General features: G+C 40.9%; 1 protein-coding gene across 3 annotated transcripts in view; it reads left to right on the forward strand.

Annotated features, from left to right (window-relative positions):
• The window catches only part of gabbr1b (gamma-aminobutyric acid (GABA) B receptor, 1b), a 120,469-nt gene that overhangs the window by 58,174 nt on the left and 37,563 nt on the right, over nucleotides 1–24,732 (forward strand). For 2 of the 3 annotated variants that reach the window (XM_058405171.1, XM_058405172.1), the window contains exons 7-10: nucleotides 3,638–3,798; nucleotides 17,330–17,464; nucleotides 22,790–22,960; nucleotides 23,828–23,929. In XM_058405171.1, the coding sequence (XP_058261154.1) occupies nucleotides 3,638–3,798; nucleotides 17,330–17,464; nucleotides 22,790–22,960; nucleotides 23,828–23,929 (569 nt within the window). Of the gene's footprint in view, nucleotides 1–2,698; nucleotides 3,799–17,329; nucleotides 17,465–22,789; nucleotides 22,961–23,827; nucleotides 23,930–24,732 lie in introns of those variants that run through there. The other variant, XM_058405173.1, reaches the window with a different exon arrangement.

Genomic DNA, 24,732 nt, shown 5'->3' on the forward strand with positions numbered 1-24,732 from the left:
CCCAGGAGAATCGCTTGGTTAGTGTTTCGCTTAATATAAAAGTGGGTTTAGTGGATGTGCTAATTCACCAGGAAGCGCAAAGAAGAAAAATACTGCAGAGAATGAAACTTTTAAGACTGGTGACCTGTCCAGGGTGTACCCCTGCCTTTCGCCCAATGTGTGCTGGGATCGGCTCCGGCAAATCCCCGTGACCCTAATTAGGAATAAAGTGGGTATAGACGATGGATGGATGGATGGATGGATGGATGGATGGATGAAACTTTTAAATAACAAAAAAAGATGCATGTGGAGACATTATATAGGTGAAATAACAAAGCAATGACTAGACCAGGGTGAAAACTATTAACAAAAACAAGCACTTTAGCCACAACAATGAGCACATGTCTCTTGTTGCCAAGGGAACCATGATGCAAAGCAGGGAAGGCAAGATCATGACAGCAGGCAATATATATTTAATCTACAGTGTATGAGTTACAGATGGTCTGCTAATTGACTATCACATTATATGCGTTATGTGTTCCATGACAGACCTAATGTGTAGAGTCTTAAAGGTGTTGTGTGTGTGTATGGGTTTGTGCTAGCAAGGCGCTGTGCCTTAGATGGACTACAGCTACTTCTTTCCAGCAGAGCACTTCCCCTAAAGTGCTTCTCTCGTTTTATAAAATTACCCCGTTGTTTAAGACAGAGTCCAGAATGGCTAATCAGCTTTGCACCAAGATGTCGGCAGAATTTATGGAGCAAGGATCCAGAGAGTGCTCCAGGCGGCTCACGCAGAGTAAATGTGCTCGCTCTCTCCTGTGTCTCATTGTCTTGGGCGAAGTACAATTATCACGAGTTTGTGGTCTCCTTGATTTAGCAACGCATTAGCGATGCATTATTCTTTGAAACGGCTGCGTATAACAAGGGCCGGGTGTAGGGAGGGCTCCGACGCCGCAATAAATATTACAGGCGTACCGCTCGTTCGCAATAAGGAAAAATGCATCTGAAGGAGAGACTGTGTTATACCTGCAGCGTCTGCCTGATCATCAGCCGTTTGGCCGTTTAGCCGGTATTCATTCCGATGCGATGGAGAGTTTGGTGGAAATGGGAGTGTGTTCTTTCTGATCATCGCAAGTGTGGTTGCATGAGGTGCACACAGTCAGTCAGACCTGCTGCATCACACGCAAACTGCAAAACTGTCTAGACGTTAATGATGTCATATATATATTTATAAGGACGTATGTGTGTATTTAGCATATATATAGACAGACACACACACACATCTACTGTATAGCTATCTGTCTACACACACACACACACATATATACACACACATGCAAACCTAACCTATATATGTATATATACATATATATATATATATATATATATATATATATATATATATATATATATATATATATATATATATATATATACATGTATGTGTGTGGATAGATAGACATACAGTTGATATGTGTATACAAACACACACACACACACACACACACAAGTATACATGCAACCCCGACCTTGTACGTATATATGTGTATGTGTGTTTATATGAATGCAAACTTAACACACACACACACTCACACACACACACACACACACACACACACCGCTTACTTGAATAAAGCTTCTACATTTGCAGACTTAACCTTCAAAGACCAGTTACCTTGATGACATCATTAAAGTCTAGACAGTTTTACAGTTTGATTGTGATGGAGCAAGTCTGACCAACGTGTGTGTGTGTGTGTGTGTTTATGCAGCCAACAGGGATTGAGTACAGAGAGGTGGAGAAGGATAAATAGATGAATATAGAAAGACTCACAGGATTAGAGAGAGCAGACTGATGGAACGGACAAAGAGCTAGAAAACACAGAGTTTCTCCAATCGAGGTGCGGAAGACTGAGAGAGAGAGAGAGAGAGAGAGAGAGAGGGAGGAGAAACATCAATAAAAGGTGCACAGGTGTCAGACCATATCTTTCCAGATATTATTCATGCCATCTTTCTACATGCACACACCTTAGAGGGATTAGTGAGAATATCTCCCCCTGTATTGTGGATGTACACAGTCCCTAGGGGTTTAGTGAGCTGTGTGAGTGAGGATGGCGATTGCGGTGATGAAGACGCGGAGGATCGCGTGGGAGTGAGAACCCCAGAGTGATAATGCGGTTTGGCTTTGCTCTCAGCCCTGCTTAATGATCCATGCTAAATGAAACGCTTCCATTGATTGGCAGACGGAGATAGATGGAAAGGTTTACGAGAAGGAGAAAGTACTGAGACGTGATTATTATTATTATTATTATAATTGTTATTATTTATATGAGAGTGTGCAAGAGCGAAGTGGAAAAGTGAATGTTTTTCCCAGTCAGCCCTTACTTTCATAATTCAATTTTCGTCATTAGCACGAACGCTGGAAAAAAGCAAATAAGTAGCAGGTATTGAAAGCATGAAAGCATGATGTGCCGGTCCCTTCTGAGATGTGGAGGAGAAATCCTGTGTGTAGATGGCAGAGAAAAGAAGGAGGAGGGAGATAAATGAGAGAGCCTGCGTTAAAGGGTTGCAAATTCAAAGTGGTTTGTGAAACAGAGAGGGAGCGAGCGTGAGCCCTCCCCTTTATCTGCCTTGCAGCTCTCTCTCTCTCTCTCTCTCGCTCTCTCTCGCTCTCGCTCTCTCCCCTCCCTCTTTCTCTCACTCAAAACCTGGCACATTCTGCTCCTCTCCCTCAGTCTCCCTGCTGCATCCTGAGAAAGGCTCTTCCTAGCACATACATTACACCATTTCTTTTGTTCTCTTTTCTCAGCTGCAGGGTTCTGAGGTCCAGCCACATCACCTCCGGCTCACGCGTAGTTCTGTGGCTTTATCTCCGGCGTCATAGTTTCTGCAATGACACATCCCGAGGAGGGTTTAGCTTGAGTGGACGTTATTGCACTGCAGCGTTTGTTGACAAAAATGTGACGTTAATTTGTTCGAAAATGAACAGGAGCGATGTACGGGAAAGCCGTGAGTATGTAGACGTGCGCGGATTTTATGTGAAGTTGATGTGGTGTTAACAAATCCGAGGATATATACGTTGTACTTCTTTTGAAATACCCAAACACTTCTTTCTTTTTAAATTTTGTTTAATTGTCTTAAACTTGCACGAACAAGCTGTACTGCAGGACTAACATGCGTTGATGGCCTGCGGCTGAAATAAAACAGCTCCGTTTAATTATCATCAACTTCTATTGACTGCCCAAATTCAATTAACTGACTTGCTGGCCTGCACCTGTGTTAATTATTAGCCTTATTAGCCTCCTCATGACTACTATTAATTCAGTTACATCAGTTTAACACCGAAAGAGATCTGCTCTGTCGTTTATCAGGCACTCGAATAAACACAATTACTCCAGAAAACTATCCGAAACTCTTCATAGATGAAGATGTTGTGAGAGTAGTCAGCAGTGCAACCTCCACTTTATCACTCCCTCCTTGGATAAACTTCCAAAGCAGACTTAAAATTAATAATAATAATAATAGACAACATAACAAAAGTACACACTACTTTGAATCATGGCTGGTCAGCATCCTGTTGGGGTTCGGCGCATCGGGACCCCTGGTAGATTGGCACTCATCTCGCTCACTCTGCTCCTCTCCTGGTCCTGCCCCGCTTTAGGAAAGAAAAAGCTCTACATCGGCGCCTTGTTCCCCATGAGCGGAGGATGGCCCGGGGGTCAAGCGTGCCTCCCTTCAGCTCAGATGGCTCTGGACTTGGTGAACAAGAGGACAGACATTCTGCCGGACTACGAGCTGGAGCTGATCTACTACGATAGCAGGGTAGGTGATGATTAAAATCTAATCCAAAACAACTGCTTTGTTCAGTAAACAGCTGAATATAATTTGCCCAGTTTATTAATAAAAGTTATTAATATTACTAGCTCATATGATTATTATTCACTGGTGAGAATATTAATAATTATAATAAATGTATCTAGGTGTCTGTGTGTACTTGTTGATTTCTAGTTAAAATCCTTATTCTATGCATACTGCATTTTATTCAGAAACCGCTCTAGAGACAAATAAACAAATGCGTGGTGTTATTATTATTGTTTAAAGTGCAAGTAGATTATTTGTAGCTTTTAAAGCCTTCGGATTTAGTTCACTTTGCAATTTCTCAAAGGCAACGATCTGGACAATAACCTGTCTCCACGCGTTGTGTATATATTTTCTATGAAGTTTCTTTCTATTAATCAAATCTTTCATCTGCATCTAATTGCTCCTGTATGCGTCTGAATGCACGCACTGGCTAGGACTCGGATACATGCAGCTGTCAGGTGATGCAATTCACACAGCACTGTGTAATTGTTTACTTGTTGGATGATATTAATTGCGCATCCAGCGTAGTGCTGGGCGTTATCGTGTCTTATTTAAAGCACGACGCTGCTTGGATTTGCAATTTGTCCGAGCGATTTGTCATTAGTTCTGATTAGTTCGATAATAAAGGGTCCTCAGGTGATTCATACAGCTGGTTACGTATCATGTTGGGAATGTGTTATGATTACATAAGTAATGAGAGGCTGTTCGTTATGGTGGTGGATGTGTTTCCCTGTAGATTATATGCACTTCAATGAGATTTATTGCAACATGGGACTCTCTCTTTGATTCGCACTGCTCACGCTGTTCCTCTCACTCTCCATCTCTCTCTCTCCCTCTCTCTCTTTCCCTCACGCCGCCGTTTCCCACCTGCTAACCTCCTCCCCCGCATCGGAGATGCCAACACACACACACACACACATGCACAGTTAGAGTTTGAGACTGAAAGACACACATGCACAGGCTGCAAACAGTTAACTGGCTCTGACTGGCTGGCTTTGCTAAGAACTCCACCATGATTGGCTGAAACCGCTCTGCATTGGAGCCCCACTTCAAAGATACGAAGGAGGAGGAGATGCTGGGGGCTGGTGGTTGGCATGGCAACAGTTACCTAGACGACTGCAGTTCAAACAAACACATAACTTCACAGATTCCTACCACAAAGAAGAGTGAGCAAGCCAGAGGGAATGAGAGCAAGAGAGAGGGAGAGAAAGAGAGAGAGAACATCCTTTTACATTTACTGAAAAACGGGGACAGATGAGTCAATAGATGAAGCGAAGGGGTCAGTGTTATTGTGACAGAGCACACAGCTGAGCATGCATACGGAGAAGCACACAGACCAGACGAGGCTCTAATTTACTACTAATGCTCAGCTGGAGTTTTTAAAAAAAGAATCTACAGCCCGATAAAACAACCATAAACGATGTGTTGTTCTTATTATAATATTATATTTGTGTTATATTTTTATACAAAAGTAATAAATGTAAACATCATACGGGACAGTTTAGTTCAGCTGTTGGCAGAAGAAACAAGAGATAAAGTTATCACTCTGACTGTAACATCACAGCCCTGTTACATGCTCTATTCTGATTGGTCAGAAGGTGTTGATGGTTTTTCTATAACAGCAGCTCTGGTCGTAGTTTCAGCTGGAACATTTATATTAATACACTTTGTCTGTTATACACGGATTTGAAGTTTTCTGTAAGGAGCATTTTGGGAAGGAGTCTCCAGTGTCAGTGCGTTGTAACAGTCAGTGAGTTTTCCAACAGGCTTAAGGGCATTGCAGTTTTTCTCAGAAACATGGCGAGCTTTCAGAATGGTGAGAGACTGTCTGTTTCTAACCTAGAGGTGTGTTCCAAATCGGTTAGCACTTATGCACTGTTCTGCAGCATTGTGTACTATACATAGTGTGAGTCGTGTGTTCATACTGAATCATAAAGAAGAAATGCGCTTCATTTACCCAGATGATGCACCTATTCAACCTTAAAATAACCAAGTGTGGAATGTTGAACACCTCATAGACACCTCATCACGCTGACGCTGGGTGAGAAAAAATTTTCAAGATGGCTGACGACACACCGGTAGTCTAGACGTCTTACAAATGTCTTTTAAATGAGTTCACACACATTGTTTGAATCATTTTTTTACATTTTAATAATTCTGCTGAAGCTATAGTCACATTACAAGAGCTTCCCACTGATTGGGAAACAGTTTATACCTCCGGTTGTTAAAAATCAAGATGATGCGGCACTTTAAACATTCATACACTAGACACTAGAGTACATAGTGCACATTGTAAGAGTGTAGTGTGCACTACGTCATATGGGACACAGTTTAAGTAACAGGAAGTTGTTTCATGGATGTTTCACAACATGAAGTATAACTTAATTTATCATTTTGGCATTTATCTGAATAAATAAATGATAACATTGCCATACGCGTGTGTATATGAGGAATAAAACACTTCATTGTTGATTATGTTCCAATGTTTGGTTCCAGCTATATTATTCTTTTACATAAATCACACTGATCATATTATATTGTAAGTTATAAAGAGATAATAATCAAAAAATTGAATGAAGCAGAGATGAAATCCTTTCAGGTCCAAACAATTTAAAACTGAATAAGGAAAGATTTTTGTAATGAGTAAGGAAGTAAAGAAGGTTTATTTATGAAGTACATAAACACTCAAATCAAATACAACAGACAGTCACCTTTCAACTTAAATATCAGTGTGTACAAAGACCTGTTGTCACGGTTACATTCCAACATGCTTAATGTATATGGCTATAAAATCAAGATTACGTTGATTCACAGCTTCCTGTGATACAGAAGTTATGACCAGGATAAAAATATATGACTCCATGTTCACCTCTGCAGTTCTAATTGTGAATGATGACTTTATTTAATTTTTAATATTTTAAGGTGTTTGCTTGAAAATATGTGATATATGGGATAATGTGGATAATACGTGCCTTGCATTAGCTGGGGTAAATGCCTTATTTTCTATGTAACGCAAATCGAAACGTAATTACTGATTGGAATTAATGGTGCGCATACGACCTATTGTGAAATGTGATCATGACAGCTAGCGTAATTAATTGTTTCAGCTAGACCTATATTTACGTATCACTAGCGCCTTTGGTGCTAAATGAAAATAAGCGAAAATATTGACACTGGATCTGTGAACAAAGGGATTATTTGCAGGGATGATTTATATGTATGTATATATGGATGATACATGTGTTCAGCACCATGGACAGCTCTATGAGCCGGATGATAATGAAGACAATAAGAAATGGAGAAAGGCTTCGCGAGGACACACCAAGCGGCAGAAGTTTATTTTGCATTCTGTATTCAGCTCCAGTGTCACCTCTGATTGTGGCCTTTCTTTAAACAGGGTGCCAACATTTATTAACCTTGATTGGACTGCAATCTAATTTCCTCCGAGTCCAGCATTAGATCAGCGAGTCACTCAGCCTGCATATGCTGCCAGGCCATTAGTGCCCTTATTGCCTCTGTTTACTTACTTGTTTTTCTTGGCAAAGAAAATAAATCGGAGTACACGAAAGCTGGTAGATTGTTATTACGCACTAGAATCTCTGATTGGGACAAAGACGGGTGCGCTCACTTGTACTGAATAATTACGTTATGTTTATTAAATAGATGATCTTGTTATTCGTACAACATAAGCGACAAAGCATATTGTAGATTGTACGTTGTTTCTGTGATGCGAGTGGCAATTGCATCATATTGCATCATGTTTAGTTTTATCTGAGGCCACTGTTTTAATAATGGCATGTGGAGGTAAACAGCAGATTAATATGTATTGCTGGTAAAAATCAGCAGGCGGAATTCAGACAGAAGTCAAACAGAGCAAAACAGAAATGAGACTAAAAACACAGAGGAAGCAAAACTGTCACACACAAAAAAGGGGGAAGACAAACAAAAAAATCCCTCTTTTAATACCCTGAGCTGACTGGATGTAAAAGGTGAGTTCAGGTGAAAGGACTGAACGTCTTTTGCAATGTCTTTTATATTTTAGTCCACTGAGTAAGACACAGTTTCACAGCTGAAGGTACAGGAGACAGAGACTTAAGTAAAATCACCAGAAATACCTCAAACACAATCCAAAATAAACCAAACTGTTGCATTTATAAGGATTAAAAATCACCAAATTAACATTTTTATCATTCTTGTAATGCACTAGCTAGCCGATCATTCATTCGGCCTCGTTTTCATCAGCCTTGGAGAATAAAAGTAGTTTATTCCCTAAGCTAACATTAATGCTAATTAGGTGCTCTGAATTGCTGTGGTTAATAGCGTAATTGCAGTATCAAGCTAAAGATAACCTACGCTTGTAATGACGAGGTTTTGGAAATGAAAGACTAATAGTAATAAAAGCTCCTCTATTACACTGCTCAATTTCCTGTTTCATTTAAACGCTTAAAACCAGACGTACAAATATGTAGCTTTATATACTGTAGATATTGTATAAATGATGATAATTGCTAAATAATACAAAAACATTCTGGTGTTACAGTAGAAACAGTTGGGAATTTAAGGGGTGAAGTAAAGAGAAAAAGACATGATTGGACATTCTGTTATAGGAAAATAATCATAAATGGAGTAATATGTGATAAGATGCAAAGTTTTTCTATATTTTACTGTAAGGTTATTACATTTATCTACAATTACATTTCTTTAATATTTGCACAAGAATGAAAAAAATGACTCATTGAATTTTTGTCCATTTATAGTTACAAATAATGCTGTGAAGAATGACAAAACAGCACATTTTGTCTATTTATAGTAAAAATTATTGCGATAAAGAATGGAAAAAAATGATGCATTGTAATTTGGTCCATTTATAGTTAAATATCATGGTGGGAAGAGTGAAAAAAATTACGTTGTACTTTTTGTCCATTTATAGTTCCACTTAATGCTCTGAAGCATCCACAAGCCTCACATGTTATCTCTTATTACAGCTTATGTTCTAAAAGCTATAAACAGTCGTTCCCTCATCAGCCTCTCTGTTTAAACTCTCTCTTGAAGACCAAAAAAAGTATAAAGTCCTCTGTTTCTATGCCTCGTTTCCATGGAAGAAACTTAACCTTAACCTCAAAGTGTTCACACTGACGTGGATTTAAAAGCCTTCATCAAAGCCATGAGTTAGAAAAGTTTTCTTGTGACGTAAATCAAAAAAAAGTGGGATGTTCAATTTACATTAATGCGAGCTTTTCTCAAAGGCAGTGAGTTAAGTGCTAGCTTTTACATGAAATTGGCTTAGAATTAGCGCTTTAATGTATAAGCACATGATATGAATCAGAGTCAGAGTTTTGAGAAACTTCTTATTCTGACCAATGAGAATTGAGAATTCAACAGCACAAAAACAAACCTAAAAAGAAACCCCTGAGTATGTGTATATGTATATATATATATATATATATATATATATATATATATATATATATATATATATATATATATATATACACTATATTGCCAAAAGTATTCGCTCACCCATCCAAATAATCAGAATCAGGTGTTCCAATCACTTCCATGGCCACAGGTGTATAAAATCAAGCACCTAGGCATGCAGACTGTTTTTACAAACATTTGTGAAAGAATGGGTCGCTCTCAGGAGCTCAGTGAATTCCAGCGTGGAACTGTGATAGGATGCCACCTGTGCAACAAATCCAGTCGTGAAATTTCCTCGCTCCTAAATATTCCACAGTCAACTGTCAGCTGTATTATAAGAACGTGGAAGTGTTTGGGAACGACAGCAACTCAGCCACGAAGTGGTAGGCCACGTAAACTGACGGAGCGGGGTCAGCGGATGCTGAGGCGCATAGTGCGAAGAGGTCGCCAACTTTCTGCAGAGTCAATCGCTACAGACCTCCAAACTTCATGTGGCCTTCAGATTAGCTCAAGAACAGTGCGCAGAGAGCTTCATGGAATGGGTTTCCATGGCCGAGCAGCTGCATCCAAGCCATACATCACCAAGTGCAATGCAAAGCGTCGGATGCAGTGGTGTAAAGCACGCCGCCACTGGACTCTAGAGCAGTGGAGACGCGTTCTCTGGAGTGACGAATCGCGCTTCTCCATCTGGCAATCTGATGGACGAGTCTGGGTTTGGCGGTTGCCAGGAGAACGGTACTTGTCTGACTGCATTGTGCCAAGTGTAAAGTTTGGTGGAGGGGGGATTATGGTGTGGGGTTGTTTTTCAGGAGCTGGGCTTGGCCCCTTAGTTCCAGTGAAAGGAACTCTGAATGCTTCAGCATACCAAGACATTTTGGACAATTCCATGCTCCCAACTTTGTGGGAACAGTTTGGAGCTGGCCCCTTCCTCTTCCAACATGATTGTGCACCAGTGACCAAAGCAAGGTCCATAAAGACATGGATGACAGAGTCTGGTGTGGATGAACTTGACTGGCCTGCACAGAGTCCTGACCTCAACCCGATAGAACACCTTTGGGATAAATTAGAGTGGAGACTGAGAGCCAGGCCTTCTCGTCCAACATCAGTGTGTGACCTCACAAATGCACTTCTGGAAGAATGGTCAAAAATTCCCATAAACACACTCCTAAACCTTGTGGACAGCCTTCCCAGAAGAGTTGAAGCTGTTATAGCTGCAAAGGGTGGACCGACATCATATTGAACCCTATGGATTAGGAATGGGATGTCACTTAAGTTCATATGTGAGTCAAGGCAGGTGAGCGAATACTTTTGGCAATATAGTGTATATATATAATGCAGTTATAATTAAAAGTGCTTGTACAGTGCTTAAAATTCATTCCAGCTCATCACCCTGTACCATGTCAGTGTCGCTTTCTCAGTAATATCTAGTCCCGAGGGACCGGCTAGAGCGTGGCTAACAAATTGTGCATGGATACAAATGGGCTACTGTCAGTAATTATAGTGTGACCTGATTCTTATAGTAGATTTATCTGCTACACTATAGCGGTCAGTGGAATCGAAAGACCAGACACAAGAATTTCATCACCAATTCTCCCAGTTTGTTTAGCGCCAGTTTTGTCTTACTGCCAAGTTCTCTCCTGTAGACCAACAGCTGCAGTCTGAGAGGGTTAGGGTTAATGGGAAACAACTGCATCTTTCCAACCTGGTGCTTTTTTTCATACCCTCATTAGGGGGAAAGAGAGAGAGAGAGGTACTTATGTCCATTTAGCTATTTATTCTACCATTCCTGGATAGTTGTGGCCCTTTGGAAAGCACATACGTAATACTGCAAAGTGTTTATCTTTTTTCCTGGTGGTTTCTATCCCATCTAATTTGGTACATCAGAATGTTAGAAGGATTTATAGAGACTATAAAGTATTATACAGAGGGCAGATTTATTATTTAACAAACCCCCCTCGAGCTCTGTGTCGGTTCAGTATTTGCTTCATGCTGCATTTGCTTCTGTTTTTTTTATTTATTTTTTCTTTTTTTCACACGAGTTGAGTTGAGGTAACGTGATTATTACCTGAGTATCCCTTAACTAATTGAGCTAATTAAATCAAATAACCAAACTTTACAGCATCACAGAGCACACATCATGTTAAAACCTTAAGGTAGATGAGGATTAAATACAAGACAGACTACGTCGGGTTTCATTCCTCTCAGCCAAGACCAAGAGTCTGACGCTGAAGTGTGCACGGTTTCACCAAACCGGATAATTAATGTCTGTTTTAATGAACGTTTTCTGGTTGGATAAAGGCAGATCATACAGGTGTTCCTAATAAAGTGGTACAACCCGTTCAAATGCAGGATGCGATCTCTCTGTTCTGTCATGGCTCTATGAAATCCATAAAAATCAATTAAAATATAGATGATTGTTTTTTTGTTTGAGAAGCGATATATACAGGTTAGTTATGTTATATATATGGTTTAGTTAGTTATAGATTAGGTTTCTTAGTTACTGCAATCTCCTAATCTCAGACATTATGCCCACAGATCCATAGTGCACACAAGATTAGAAACACTTCAGGGATTTCTAAATCTGATTGGTTGGATTCTAGAGAATTTCTGGTAGACGTGTGGTACGTTTTTTAACGTTAAGCAAAGCCGTCATGACTCTGTACTTCCCTCTGGGAAGAATGAAGCCGTCATGTGACAGTGAGCGCTTATGAGGATCATCTAAACACTGGATTTTCCTAAATGATGTGAAGTTCACAGACTGATTAATTTGCACAGCTTTCTTAAATGAACGATCTACACCAGTCTGTTTTTGTACGGACTTTTTTACATTTTCACGCCCCTAAACGTGACGCAGAACAAAACTGAACTGTGATTGGTTGCTTTACATGTCAGTCAGATGACCTCTTGGGCGGTCCTTGGCCAATAACAGCTGATAAGGAGTCCAGAGCTTCAGCTGTCAGTCTCAAGGTCTGAAAGTCTAGCTACGTGAGACTGCTGCAATCCAAGCACAGGTCCTTCATACATACTGTACATGTTCTGGTCATGTGACCAGTTAATATGCTTCTAATAAAAGACAAAAAACAATCAGTTTGTATTACAGATATGAGCTCTCTGTAGCATGCATGGAATTATTAACATAACAACCACCGGTACATCGTGAACGCTCTCCCACCTCTGTAATTTATACCGAGATCGCTAATCCTGTGCCAGTCGATCGTAATTACTATACACGTCCTTTGGCAAGATTATGTAACAGAAATCCTTCTCCCTTATGAGTAGTACTCACGTCTCTGTGATATGCGCTGCTCTGTTATTTTAAGCCGATCAATAAATACTGACTTGAGTTTTATGTCTAGTTTCTTCAGATGTCTGAACATTCAAAAAAAAAAAAAAAGGATGGAAGAAAAAAAAAAACAGTTGGCCTGGCAGGATTTTCAGTTGATTTGGCACAATGGGACCCAGCTGCACTACGGAGAGAGTGATCCTCACGCATGGCTTCCCTCAGGAATGGGAAAAAAAGAGATGGAGAAAAGAGAGAGAGCGAGAGAGAGAGATCAGGCAGCGAGAGGGAGACAGAGAGAGAGAGAGAGAGAGAGAGAGAGAGAGAGAGAAATCAGACAGCAAGAGAGAGAGAGACAGAGAGAGATCAGGAGGCAGCAATAGAGAGAGAGACAGAGAGAGAGAGAGAGAGAGAGAGAGAGAGAGAGAGAGACAGAGAGAGATCAGGAGGCAGCAATAGAGAGAGAGACAGAGAGAGAGAGAGAGAGAGAGAGACAGAGAGAGATCAGGAGGCAGCAATAGAGAGAGAGAGAGAGAGAGAGAGACAGAGAGAGATCAGGAGGGAGCAATAGAGAGAGAGACAGAGAGAGATCAGGGGGCAGCAATAGAGAGAGAGAGAGAGAAATCAGACAGCGAGAGAGAGAGAGAGAGAGTTCAGGCAGCGAGATAAGGAGAGAGAGAGAGTAAGAGAGATCAGGCAGTGAGAATGAGATGGGGAGAGAGATCAGACAGCAAGAGAGACAGAGAGAGATCAGGAGGCAGCAATAGAGAGAGAGAGAGAGAGATTAGGCAGGGAAACTGGGAAAGAGAGAGAGATTAAGCAGGGAAAGGGGGAAAGAGAGAGAGAGAGAGAGAGACAGAGAGAGATCAGGAGGCAGCAATAGAGAGAGATTAGGCAGGGAAAGGGGGAAAGAGAGAGAGAAAGAGAGAGACAGAGAGAGATCAGGAGGCAGCAATAGAGAGAGATTAGGCAGGGAAAGGGGGAAAGAGAGAGAGAAAGCAAGAGAGAGAGAGACAAAACAAAGAGAGATCAGGAGGCAGCAATAGAGAGAGAGAGAGAGAGAGAGAGATAGAGGGAGGGAGAGATGGAGAGAAAGAGAAAGAGAGAGATCAGGCAGGGAAAGGGTGAGAGAGAGAGGGAGAGATGGGGGGGATCAGGCAGTAAGAGGACATGATATACACACCTAGCACTAACTACACAGGAGGATGTATACAGTGCCTTGGTGCAAAAGTATTCACCCCCTGACAGCGTTTATGTTTATAAATTGCACTCGCAGCTTTTATATGTACATAATTTTACAAAATATATTGACTTCGCCCCTTTCCTTCCTCCTCCCCCATGACATATGATCTCAATGAAGGCTAGTTCAGTTCAGGAAGCTTGAGTATATATATGCTTGTAGGCACTGTAGAGATGGACATAAAAAAGACGAAAGGAAACCAAGGCGATGTCGGAAAGTCAAGATGAATGTAATGATGATGATGTAATCTTCAAAACATTTCTGAAGGCTTTTATTTTATCAGGTGGCAGATTTCCTCAAGTCTAGTCACTCCACTGCTCTCGGCACCTTGTGTGAATGTGTAATATCCTAATATTCGCTGTGTGTGTGTGTGTGTGTGTAAGGACCACTTCCTCCTCCATCTGCACACATGAATAATGGACACCCACTGTCCACTTTATTAGGAACACCTGCCCGTTTATGCAATTATCTAATCAGGCGATCGTTTGACAGCAATTCAGTGGATAATATCATGCAGATGCAAGTCAAGAGGTTCAGTTAATGTTCACATCAGCCATTAGAATGGACTTTTTTTAAGAAATGAAAAATATTGCCTCTTCATTCAGACTCGTGTTCTTGGCTGACAGGAATGGATGTGGAAGTTTGTTGTGTGCATTCTGAGGTGCTTTTCTTCTCACCCCGGTTGTACAGCGTGTTTATTCGAGTTACTGTCGCCTTCCTGTCAGCTCAAATCATTCCACTGACCATTCTTCCGTCCTCTCATCGACGAGGCGTTCACCAAGGAGTCTAAATGCCATCTAAATTTAACCAAGTGATGAGAATGGCATAATACCCTGCTCTATACACTTACACATCTGGTTTGTTATTCATTATTATGCTAACTTACATTTTATGATTGCTCTTTGCTTATGACAACAATCTCTCACCTCTGCTGTGGGATAGGAGGCTAGAGGCTAACAAAGCTCAACAAAAATCACCCTAAATAGTGTGGCAAGATGTGATATGATTTGAGAGACCAGCGTCAAATGTGTAAAGAGTTCATAATTGTATGTCAAAATGTATGGCTCTGCAAAGAAAACACATCAACAAAAGCACATCATATTCACGGTGTGGCAGCATCAGGAATTAGAGCTGCTTTTTCCTGAGCTAGAACTGTGGCTTTTTCAATAAAAGTGGACCGAATCAGACGTTTATTTCAATGCAGAAACCTTCAAGTGTCTGCTAGTAAGCTGAAGATGAGAAGGAACCTTCAGCATGACCGTGACCCAAAGCACAGATCCAAGGAACGGTTGACCGTAAGAAGCTGGATCATTGTGCCTGTAACCAGGACATTAATGGGATGTAGGTGGTTTGTATGGTGTAATCAAATCCGAAGATGCTTCAACAAAGCATTAGTTTAAGTTTTCTGTGTATTTGGTTTGTTTTATTATTCATCGTGATTTGACATCGAGGCTGGAAAAAGTTCCGACGTTTATCTGATTTATCCGTTATCACAAGAGGTGTGTAAACATATCCATTAATATCCATTGTAGCTGTGTGTTTGAGGCGGATTTGTTTCTCCTGAAATTTTAACATTGACGAGATTTTTTTACTCGCTTTGCTGACTGCGAATTGTTTGTGTTCCACCGAACCTGTGGTGTAAATTACATTCAAACAGAACTGGCCAAAAAAAGAGGGAAAAGAAAAAAATGTCCACAGAAGACGGTCTGATGTTAGTGCTGTCAGACAACAAGAGGAACATTTGCTTTGTTTACGTTATTAAACAGGACATGTGGACAAATTGCTGTATCAGAAAAAAAACGGTGATGGCTAATTTCCCCATTTGCCTTAATTGAGTGCAATGTCTCATCACTTTTGTGCCTTTCACAGTGAATCATTTTAATTCCAACAAAGCGAAGCGTTCCGCACTAAAAGCAGGCCCTTTGTTATGACTCCCAACGATTTCCTGATTTATCTGTGCATTTAGCTGAAATTAAAAGCGTCGGCAGAGAGAGAGAGAGAGACAGGAAGAGGGAGGGGGACCTGCATGGAGGCACGACTGCCAGATCAGACATTGTTAAGTACAGAGGAGTCTGTTGCTGGAGGGCATCGCTGATTCAATTTGCGTGATTGCACCAATCAAACAAAATCAAGCTTCAAGCCTGTGTAATCAGGCTGCATTCATAGTTGCTACTGTTTTTAGACGCGCATGCTTTGTTATGTGCATTAAAATGCGAGGCTTTGTCCCTGAGAGCGTGGAGACTAAATGAGAACGCACACCCTCTCCATCACGCCGTCGCGAGCGCGGCTCAAGGCCAGCGACCGCGGCTCGTTCCTCTCTGAACGCAGGGATCAATGCTGGCGTTAGGCCACAATTATCATTTGAATGAGATATTGATTTTTCCTCAACACCACATTTAAGATGAATTTAGCAACGGCCTTCGTCAGGCGCTGGTGATGGAAGCCGTGGTGCTGTACAAATCAATGTTTAATGTACAAATGCTTATTATACGTATATCTATCTCTTTCTCTGTCTGTCTCTATGTATCTCTCTTTCTGTCTGTCTGGATCTCTTTGTCTGTCTCATTGTATTTCTGTCACTCTGTATCTGTCTTTCTGCCTCCCTCTCTGTTTGTCTGTCTGTCTCTGTCTCTGTATTTGCCTCTCTGTTTGTCTGTCTGCCTCTTTCTTTCTGTATCTCTTTCTCTGTCTGACTCTCTGTATTTCTGTCTCTCTGTATCTCTCTGTCTGTATCTCTTTGCATGTCTGTCTGTCAATCTGTATCTCTTTATCTGTCTCATTGTATTTCTGTATCATTGTATCTCTCTTCATGTCTGTCTCTCTGTTTGTCCCTGTCTCTCTCTGTCTCTCTGTATTTGTCTCTTTGTCTGTCTCTTTCTGTATCTCTCTGTCTGTCTGTATTTCTGTCTCTCTGTATCTCTCTGTCTGTCTGTATTTCTTTCTCTCTGTCTGTCTCTCTGTTTGTCTGTCTGCCTCTTTCTTTCTGTATCTGTCTCTCTCTTTCTGCCTGTCTCTCTTTGTCTGTCTGTGTCTCTGTATCTGTCTGTCTCTCCGTACTTCTGTCTGTCTGTCACAGTAGAGCACCTGACATATATCTCTCTGTCTGTATTTCTATTTCTTTCTTTCTGTCTGTCTGCCTGTCTTTCTGTTTGTCTCTTTCTCTCTCTCTTTATTTCTCTGTCTGTCTATCTGTATATTTCTCTCTCTCACTCTCTCTCTCTCTCTCTCTCTCTCTCTCAAATTCAAATTCAAATGAGCTTTATTGGCATGACACTATTATAGGACAATGTTGCCAAAGCACACACACTCTCTCTCTCTTGCTCTGTCTCTGCATCTCTCTCTCTCTCTCTCGCTCTCTCTGTCTCTCTCAGTGTGACATTGTATTAAATAAATCTCTTGAATGTATCTCACAGTAGAGCTCTTTGTAGAATGCGGCTGCAGCCGGGAAATGTTTCATTTGTTTGCAGTGCACCACACTCTACGAGGCAAATAGACTCGGAGGTAAGACTGAAATATGCACCAGCTACTCAAGTATCTTTCTCTTGATCTTTCAGTGTGACCCTGGGGAAGCCACTAAATTGCTGTACGACTTGCTCTACACCGAGCCTATAAAAATCGTCCTGATGCCCGGCTGTAGCTCAGTGTCCACGCTGGTGGCTGAGGCGGCTCGGATGTGGAACCTCATAGTGGTGAGTAGCCCAGAGTCGATTTATTTAAACGCTTTGCTTTGTGAGCTTAAATCTCAGACCTGACGGAACGTCACAGACGGCCCTTTAACTCCGGGCCTGTATTAGGTTCTTCCTCACTTCGAAGTCAATTGAGATAAAAGTGCCTTCTGAGTTAATAGAAAGGTTTTAAATGATCAGACATTCAGAGAAAGTGGCTAGGGTGCAGTTAGACCTGTGCCTGTAACAGAGGCGGCTTTTCTTTTTTTGTGGGAAACTTTGTGGAAAATAACAGGCATAAATTATTAACCCAGGAGGGGAAGAGTGTTAATGTTAAAGTTAATGATTCATTTACTACTTTGCACGACCTTTTTCCCTCCACAAAGTGTTTATGTGCATAGCAAAAATAAAAACATAAAATAGTGAATAAATATCTTGAATATACTGTATTGAAGTAAATTAGTAATTAGTAAGATTTTAAAAAAATAATAATAAAAAGAAATAATAATATTAGAAATAATAATAATAATAATAATAATAATAATTATTATTATTATTATTATTATTATAGGAAATTACTATAAAAATCTGGCAAAAATAAATCTTGCAAGGAGATATTTTTCCAATTTCAGTTGATTAGAAATTTGTTAGGACACTTAGAAAAGACTACAGATTTGATTCATAAAACAAGATTACAACTCCGCTATTTTTACTTTAATATCTTCTTTACTTAAATTATTTTTAATTAAAGGAAGTAAGGGTGGCTTAGTGCTCGCAGAGGTGAACTGCTCTTACACTCATTTTACTACTTTACACTTTATGTTCTATCTATCTATCTATCTATCTATCTATCTATCTATCTATCTATCTATCTTTATCTGTCTGTCTGTCTGTCTGTCTGTCTGTACGTCCGTCCGTCCGTCCGTCCGTCCATCTAGCTATCTGTCTGTCTGTCTGTCTGTCTGTCCGTCTGTCTGTCTGTCTGTCTGTCCGTCCATCTATCTAGCTATCTGTCTGCCTGTCTATCTGTCCATCTGTCTGTCTGTCCGGCCATCTGTCTGTCTGTCTGTCTATCTATCTATCTATCTATCTATCTATCTATCTATCTATCTATCTATCTACACTATATTGCCAAAAGTATTCGCTCACCTGCCTTGACTCGCATATGAACTTAAGTGACATCCCATTCCTAATCCATAGGGTTCAATATGACGTCGGTCCACCCTTTGCAGCTATAACAGCTTCAACTCTTCTGGGAAGGCTGTCCACAAGGTTTAGGAGTGTGTTTATGGGAATTTTTGACCATTCTTCCAGAAGGGCATTTGTGAGGTCACACACTGATGTTGGACGAGAAGGCCTGGCTCTCAGTCTCCGCTCTAATTCATCCCAATGGTGTTCTATCAGGTTGAGGTCAGGACTCTGTGCACGCCAGTCAAGTTCCTCCACACCAGACTCTGTCATCCATGTCTTTATGGACCTTGCTTTGTGCACTGGTGCACAGTCATGTTGGAAGAGGAAGGGGCCAGCTCCAAACTGTTCCCACAAAGTTGGGAGCATGGAATTGTCCAAAATGTCTTGGTATGCTGAAGCATTCAGAGTTCCTTTCACTGGAACTAAGGGGCCAAGCCCAGCTCCTGAAAAACAACCCCACACCATAATCCCCCCTCCACCAAACTTTACACTTGGCACAATGCAGTCAGACAAGTACAGTTCTCCTGGCAACCGCCAAACCCAGACTCGTCCATCAGATTGCCAGATGTAGAAGCGTGATTCGTCACTCCAGAGAACGCGTCTCCACTGCTCTAGAGTCCAGTGGCGGCATGCTTTACACCACTGCATCCGACGCTTTGCATTGCACTTGGTGATGTATGGCTTGGATGCAGCTGCTCGGCCATGGAAACCCATTCCATGAAGCTCTCTGCGCACTGTTCTTGAGCTAATCTGAAGGCCACATGAAGTTTGGAGGTCTGTAGTGATTGACTCTGCAGAAAGTTGGGGACCTCTTTGCACTATGCGCCTCAGCATCCGCTGACCCCGCTCCGTCAGTTTACGTGGCCTACCACTTCGTGGCTGAGTTGCTGTCGTTCCCAAACACTTCCACGTTCTTATAATACAGCTGACAGTTGACTGTGGAATATTTAGGAGCGAGGAAATTTCACGACTGGATTTGTTGCACAGGTGGCATCCTATCACAGTTCCACACTGGAATTCACTGAGCTCCTGAGAGCGACCCATTCTTTCACAAATGTTTGTAAAAACAGTCTGCATGCCTAGGTGCTTGATTTTATACACCTGTGGCCATGGAAGTGATTGGAACACCTGATTTTGATTATTTGGATGGGTGAGCGAATACTTTTGGCAATATAGTGTATCTATCTATCTATCTATCTATCTATCTATCTATCTATCTATCTATCTATCTATCTATCTATCTATCTATATTTATCTGTCTGTCTGTCTGTCTGTCTGTCTGTACGTCCGTCCGTCCATCTAGCTATCTGTCTGTCTGTCTGTCTGTCCGTCTGTCTGTCTGTCTGTCTGTCTGTCTGTCCGTCCATCTATCTAGCTATCTGTCTGCCTGTCTATCTGTCCGTCTGTCTGTCTGTCCGGCCATCTGTCTGTCTGTCTGTCTATCTATCTATCTATCTATCTGTCTATCTATCTCATCTTTGATAGACACAATAAATTACTTCAGAATATCAGATGTTTATAAGTTAGGTCCATGTCATGTTAAATAAATAAATAGATAAATAAATAAATAAAATAAATGAATTATTGCCATCATTGCGGTCTGTTACCATGGTAACTCAGATAACTGTCGCCGAGCACAGTGTAATTGTGGTATAGATTATTTTTGTCACAGATAACTAAACCCTCTGTCTTTATTATCAGATTTTTGATTCATTTGTGTGTGTTTTTTCCAATAATTCCACCCCCTGGAATTCATACTAACTGATATAAGTTTATTATTTCAATATTACGATGGACATTATGTTCCTCCTTCATTTTTGAGATGAAATAAGATTGTTTGATGAGGACATGAGCGTATTGATCGTCCCAAAAGTGGACAATATTTAAAAGCTAACACTCAGTAGCATGACAAATCTTGGCTCATTTTAAGGAATTTTTCCACCTGTGCACTCTGTAAAGTCTGGAAATACAGCTGTACTAAAGAAAATAACAGCTCTTGACATGAGGATGCCTCTTGTGAAATAACTAGGATAACGAGAAACAAGAGACAAGAAACATGAAAGCAAGCTGCAGAAAATCTAAAAACTACACAGCGTGATTAGCTAAGAACACGACTCAGGTGACACCAGAAAAGCAGCCAGTTAACAGGGGAGGAGGAAACGAAACCTAAACACAAAATGGTTGAACACACAGTGCTTGTTGATCTGGGATCTGTAATATTAGTGTTTTTCTCGCTTGCCCTCAAAATGTGACCTGATTGATCAGGAGGTCAAAAAACCTCTTGACTGCGTTCACGTCACATCATGATGTTAAGCTGATGTCTTTGGAAATGATCTTAGCTTTTGGAAGCTCCACCATAACCAAAATGCCACATCACGCATGTAATGACGTATTTAAAATGACACAAACGACAAAGTCCATGCATCAAGGACAAGAACAAGCATTTCCATCCATTTTTTTCCATTTTTAAAACTTGGGTGATGTCATACCATCAGATCAGCCCCTGCAAACGAGATAGAAAAGTGGAGGCATCTTTTCAGGCTACTGAGTGTTTTATCTCAGGTTCTTGGTAGGTCAAACACAGCCTGATAGTCCCCCAGAGGATATAAATCCCCTTATCCTATCTTCTTATCAGATAAATGTAATGAATCCATGTGATGGATCAATCGAGTGACCGTCTCACGAGCAGATCTCATAATTCCCTAAAGCAGGTGGGGACTCCTTCACGGCTACTGAATATGCTGACCACAGTAAGCTGAAAATCGGTGGAGTTCTCAAGGAATAAAAATAGAAGCTGGTATCTGTGTCATTTCCTGACTCTTTCGTTTTTTCTTCAAAATAAAAAGTGCCGAGCTGGTTCTTTCCGTTTCTGAATCTTTTTCTGATCTATTTCTATATCTGACACTAACATCACCACGTGACCCACATAACCCTCGGCTGGCCTGAAAACCGCTCGCGCTAGTGCTCTGTTTAGCGCTCTAAATATTTCATTTCAAACTAGGCTTGGCTTAAACCCTATCCGTACACCCCTAAAAAAAACTACAAAACACTGGGAGAAACTCAGGAGTTACACTACACAACGTGGCCAAAAGTATATGGACACCTCACCGTCATATCCGTGCTTGTTGAACATCCTATTTAATCTCACCTTCACTGTTATAATAAGCTCTGAAAAAACTATGGGGTTTATTTGTATAGCGCTTTTAACAATGGACATTGTCTCAAAGCAGCTTTAAAGAGGTATAGAAACATAGAAAAAGGCTAAAGTTTAAAATTTATCCCTAACATTTATCCCTAATGAGCAAGGCTGAGGTGACGGTGGTGAGGAAAAACTCCCTGTGATGATATAAGGAAGAAACCTTGAGAAGGAACCAGACTCAGAAGGGAAGCTCATCCTCATCTGAGTGACACTGGACAGGAAATAATGTAAATGTAGATAATGTCCTTTCTACAGCAGCAACCACAGGAAATAATAGGTCAGTGTAGTTTCTGAGTTCATTATAGACTGACTAAGCCACGGCAGTTCAACGACGGTGAGATAGTCTCCAAGGCTTCAAGATTCAGGATTTTATTTGTCATTATATACAACTTGAAATCTTGCTCCTCTTTATACGGTGCATATAAATAAACTAAATTTAAGTTGAAAAAATAACAAATAGAAATAATAAGAAAGACAGAGAAGTAATAGAACATGATTGCGACAAGCAGAACAGGGAATTATCATAGTGGGTGGAGTCTTGAGGAAACCTGTGATTATAAGCCCCGCCCCCCAATCTGAAACTGTATACCTTTCTGGAAAAAAAAAGAAGATAATTTGTTCAGTCTTTTTGTGTAGTCTTTCCATCACCGCCGCTCACCAGACCCCCTCGTCTGTTAAAATTCCCGGAAATGCTAACGAGGTAGCAGCGGCGTTAGCGATAGAAAAACATAAACCCCTGCGAAATAATAGGACGAGATCAAACGAGATCAGCGAGTCGAGGCCTAGAGCCTCCATAGCCTACTTTAATTAGATAGCTCTAATCCCACACTTCATTTCCTTCCTGTTTACACTTCCCCCTCCTCTGATCGTTAAGAAGACTGTGCACTCTTTCATGGCTCTACATTTTCTTCTCCTCTTAATGTGGTTTTTTTTTTTTTTTTTTTACATTTATGCCCCAGCTGTCGTACGGCTCCAGCTCTCCGGCTCTGTCCAACCGCCAGCGCTTCCCCACGTTTTTCCGCACGCACCCGTCTGCCACGCTGCACAACCCCACACGCGTGCAGCTCTTCCAGAAGTGGAAGTGGACAAAGATCGCCACCATCCAGCAGACCACCGAGGTCTTCACTTCCGTGAGTCACGTGCATTTTTCTTTCTAGCGGACGTCATCACACGTGTCGGAGTCTGCAGCTAAACAGCAAGACGCAAATAAATCAGATCGATCACAAACGTTTTCTCCACACTGTCAATGCTGGAAATAATAAATAACTAAAACCTTTTTCTTCTCTTTCCTCTCTTCTGGACACCTCTATGTTCTCCCTCCATCTCACTCCCTTACTTTCTCCCTAAACTTTCCTTTTAATTTGCATTGCTGTCTGGTCTCTCTCTCTCTCTCTCTCTCTCTCTCTCTCTCATATCCTTATGCCTCACTCTCTTTTTATTTATTTATTTATTTATTTATTTATTTATTTATTTATCCATCCCTCCTTCTTACCTGCCTTCCTCCATTTCCTCTTTCATTTTCTCTATCCAATCCTTCCCCTTTTTTCTTTTTTCTATCTCCTTATTTTTTTTATTTCTTGTTCTTTTTTCTCACTTTCCCTTTCTCCTTCATATGGCTTCTGTTTTTCCCATTGTATTTTTTCTCTTTCCCTTCCCTTTCCTTTCCCTTTGTTGTCACTTTACATTCCTTTTTTGTTTTTTCTCTCTCTTTCTGTTTTTTTTGGCCTCCCTCTCTCTTTATCCACTTCTTCATTCTCCAATTTTCTTTCTATCTTTCTTTCTTTCTTTCTTTCTTTCTTTCTTTCTTTCTTTCTTTCTTTCTTTCTTTCTTTCTTTCTCTCTTTCTTTTCTTTTTTCTTTTCTTCTTCACTTCATCCATTTATCCCCCTATTTTTTCCCCATTTTTTATATTATACCTTTCAATTGCTTTGCCATCTTCTCCCTGTATTGTACCACTTCTTCGCCTCTAACCCCCCCCCACCCCCCCCCACCCCCAGACTCTAGATGATTTGGAGCAGAGAGTGAAAGAGGCTGGAATTGAGATCAGTGTGAGGCAGAGTTTCCTCACCGACCCTGCTGTGGCTGTCAAGAACCTTAAGGTGCCTTCACTTCTCCTTTTCTGTCCTCTGTTTCTCCTCCACACAACACCTACACACACACACACACACACACGTACACAAATGTATACACAATGACTAGAAGTTGGATGTTTTTGATTTATATTTTCTTACATATTTAGCAGACGCTTCGATCAAAAGTTGAAGGTGAAAGGTCACGTTGAAGTTATTTTGTATTATATAAACATTAAATCTGCAGCGTGTACGCACATAAAATACACCCACACTGAGAGAACCATACACACACACACACACACACACACAGCACAGATGCACTAAAGTAGGACTGGTTCATCATGACCAAAGTAATCATCCCTGTTCCTGGACAAATACCAGAGGGTGCATTCAAATGTCTGTGTTTTTTTTATTTGGGAGACAAAAATCGTATAAATTAGAACGTGGGTCTGATCTTCTTCTCCTCTCCAGTCTCTTCAGGGAATCTCCTCTCTCTCTCTTTCTCTCACTCTCACTCTCTCTCTCTCTCAGTGCCCACATTATGGCAGCTCGTTCAGCTGACCCAGTTTTGGTACCGGAGATTAATTGGCTATCATTTGAGATACCATGGTAACCTGGAATATAGCACAACTATAAGAGGGATTTAAAGGAGCAATCTGCGGCCTTCCGTTTCACAGAGCACCGACCTTTCCATGAAGGCCACGTGTATATTAATGTTAGCATACTTTCATAAGATGTTCTGAAGCATTCAGACAGTTCCTCTTCCTCATTTCCTCTCCTCACTTTTACTTTGTCACAGTTAGCATTTCTGTCCCCTGACTCCCGACTTT

Source organism: Hemibagrus wyckioides, linkage group LG12 (genome assembly GCF_019097595.1).
Source record: "Hemibagrus wyckioides isolate EC202008001 linkage group LG12, SWU_Hwy_1.0, whole genome shotgun sequence".
NCBI classification, from domain to species: domain Eukaryota; kingdom Metazoa; phylum Chordata; class Actinopteri; order Siluriformes; family Bagridae; genus Hemibagrus; species Hemibagrus wyckioides.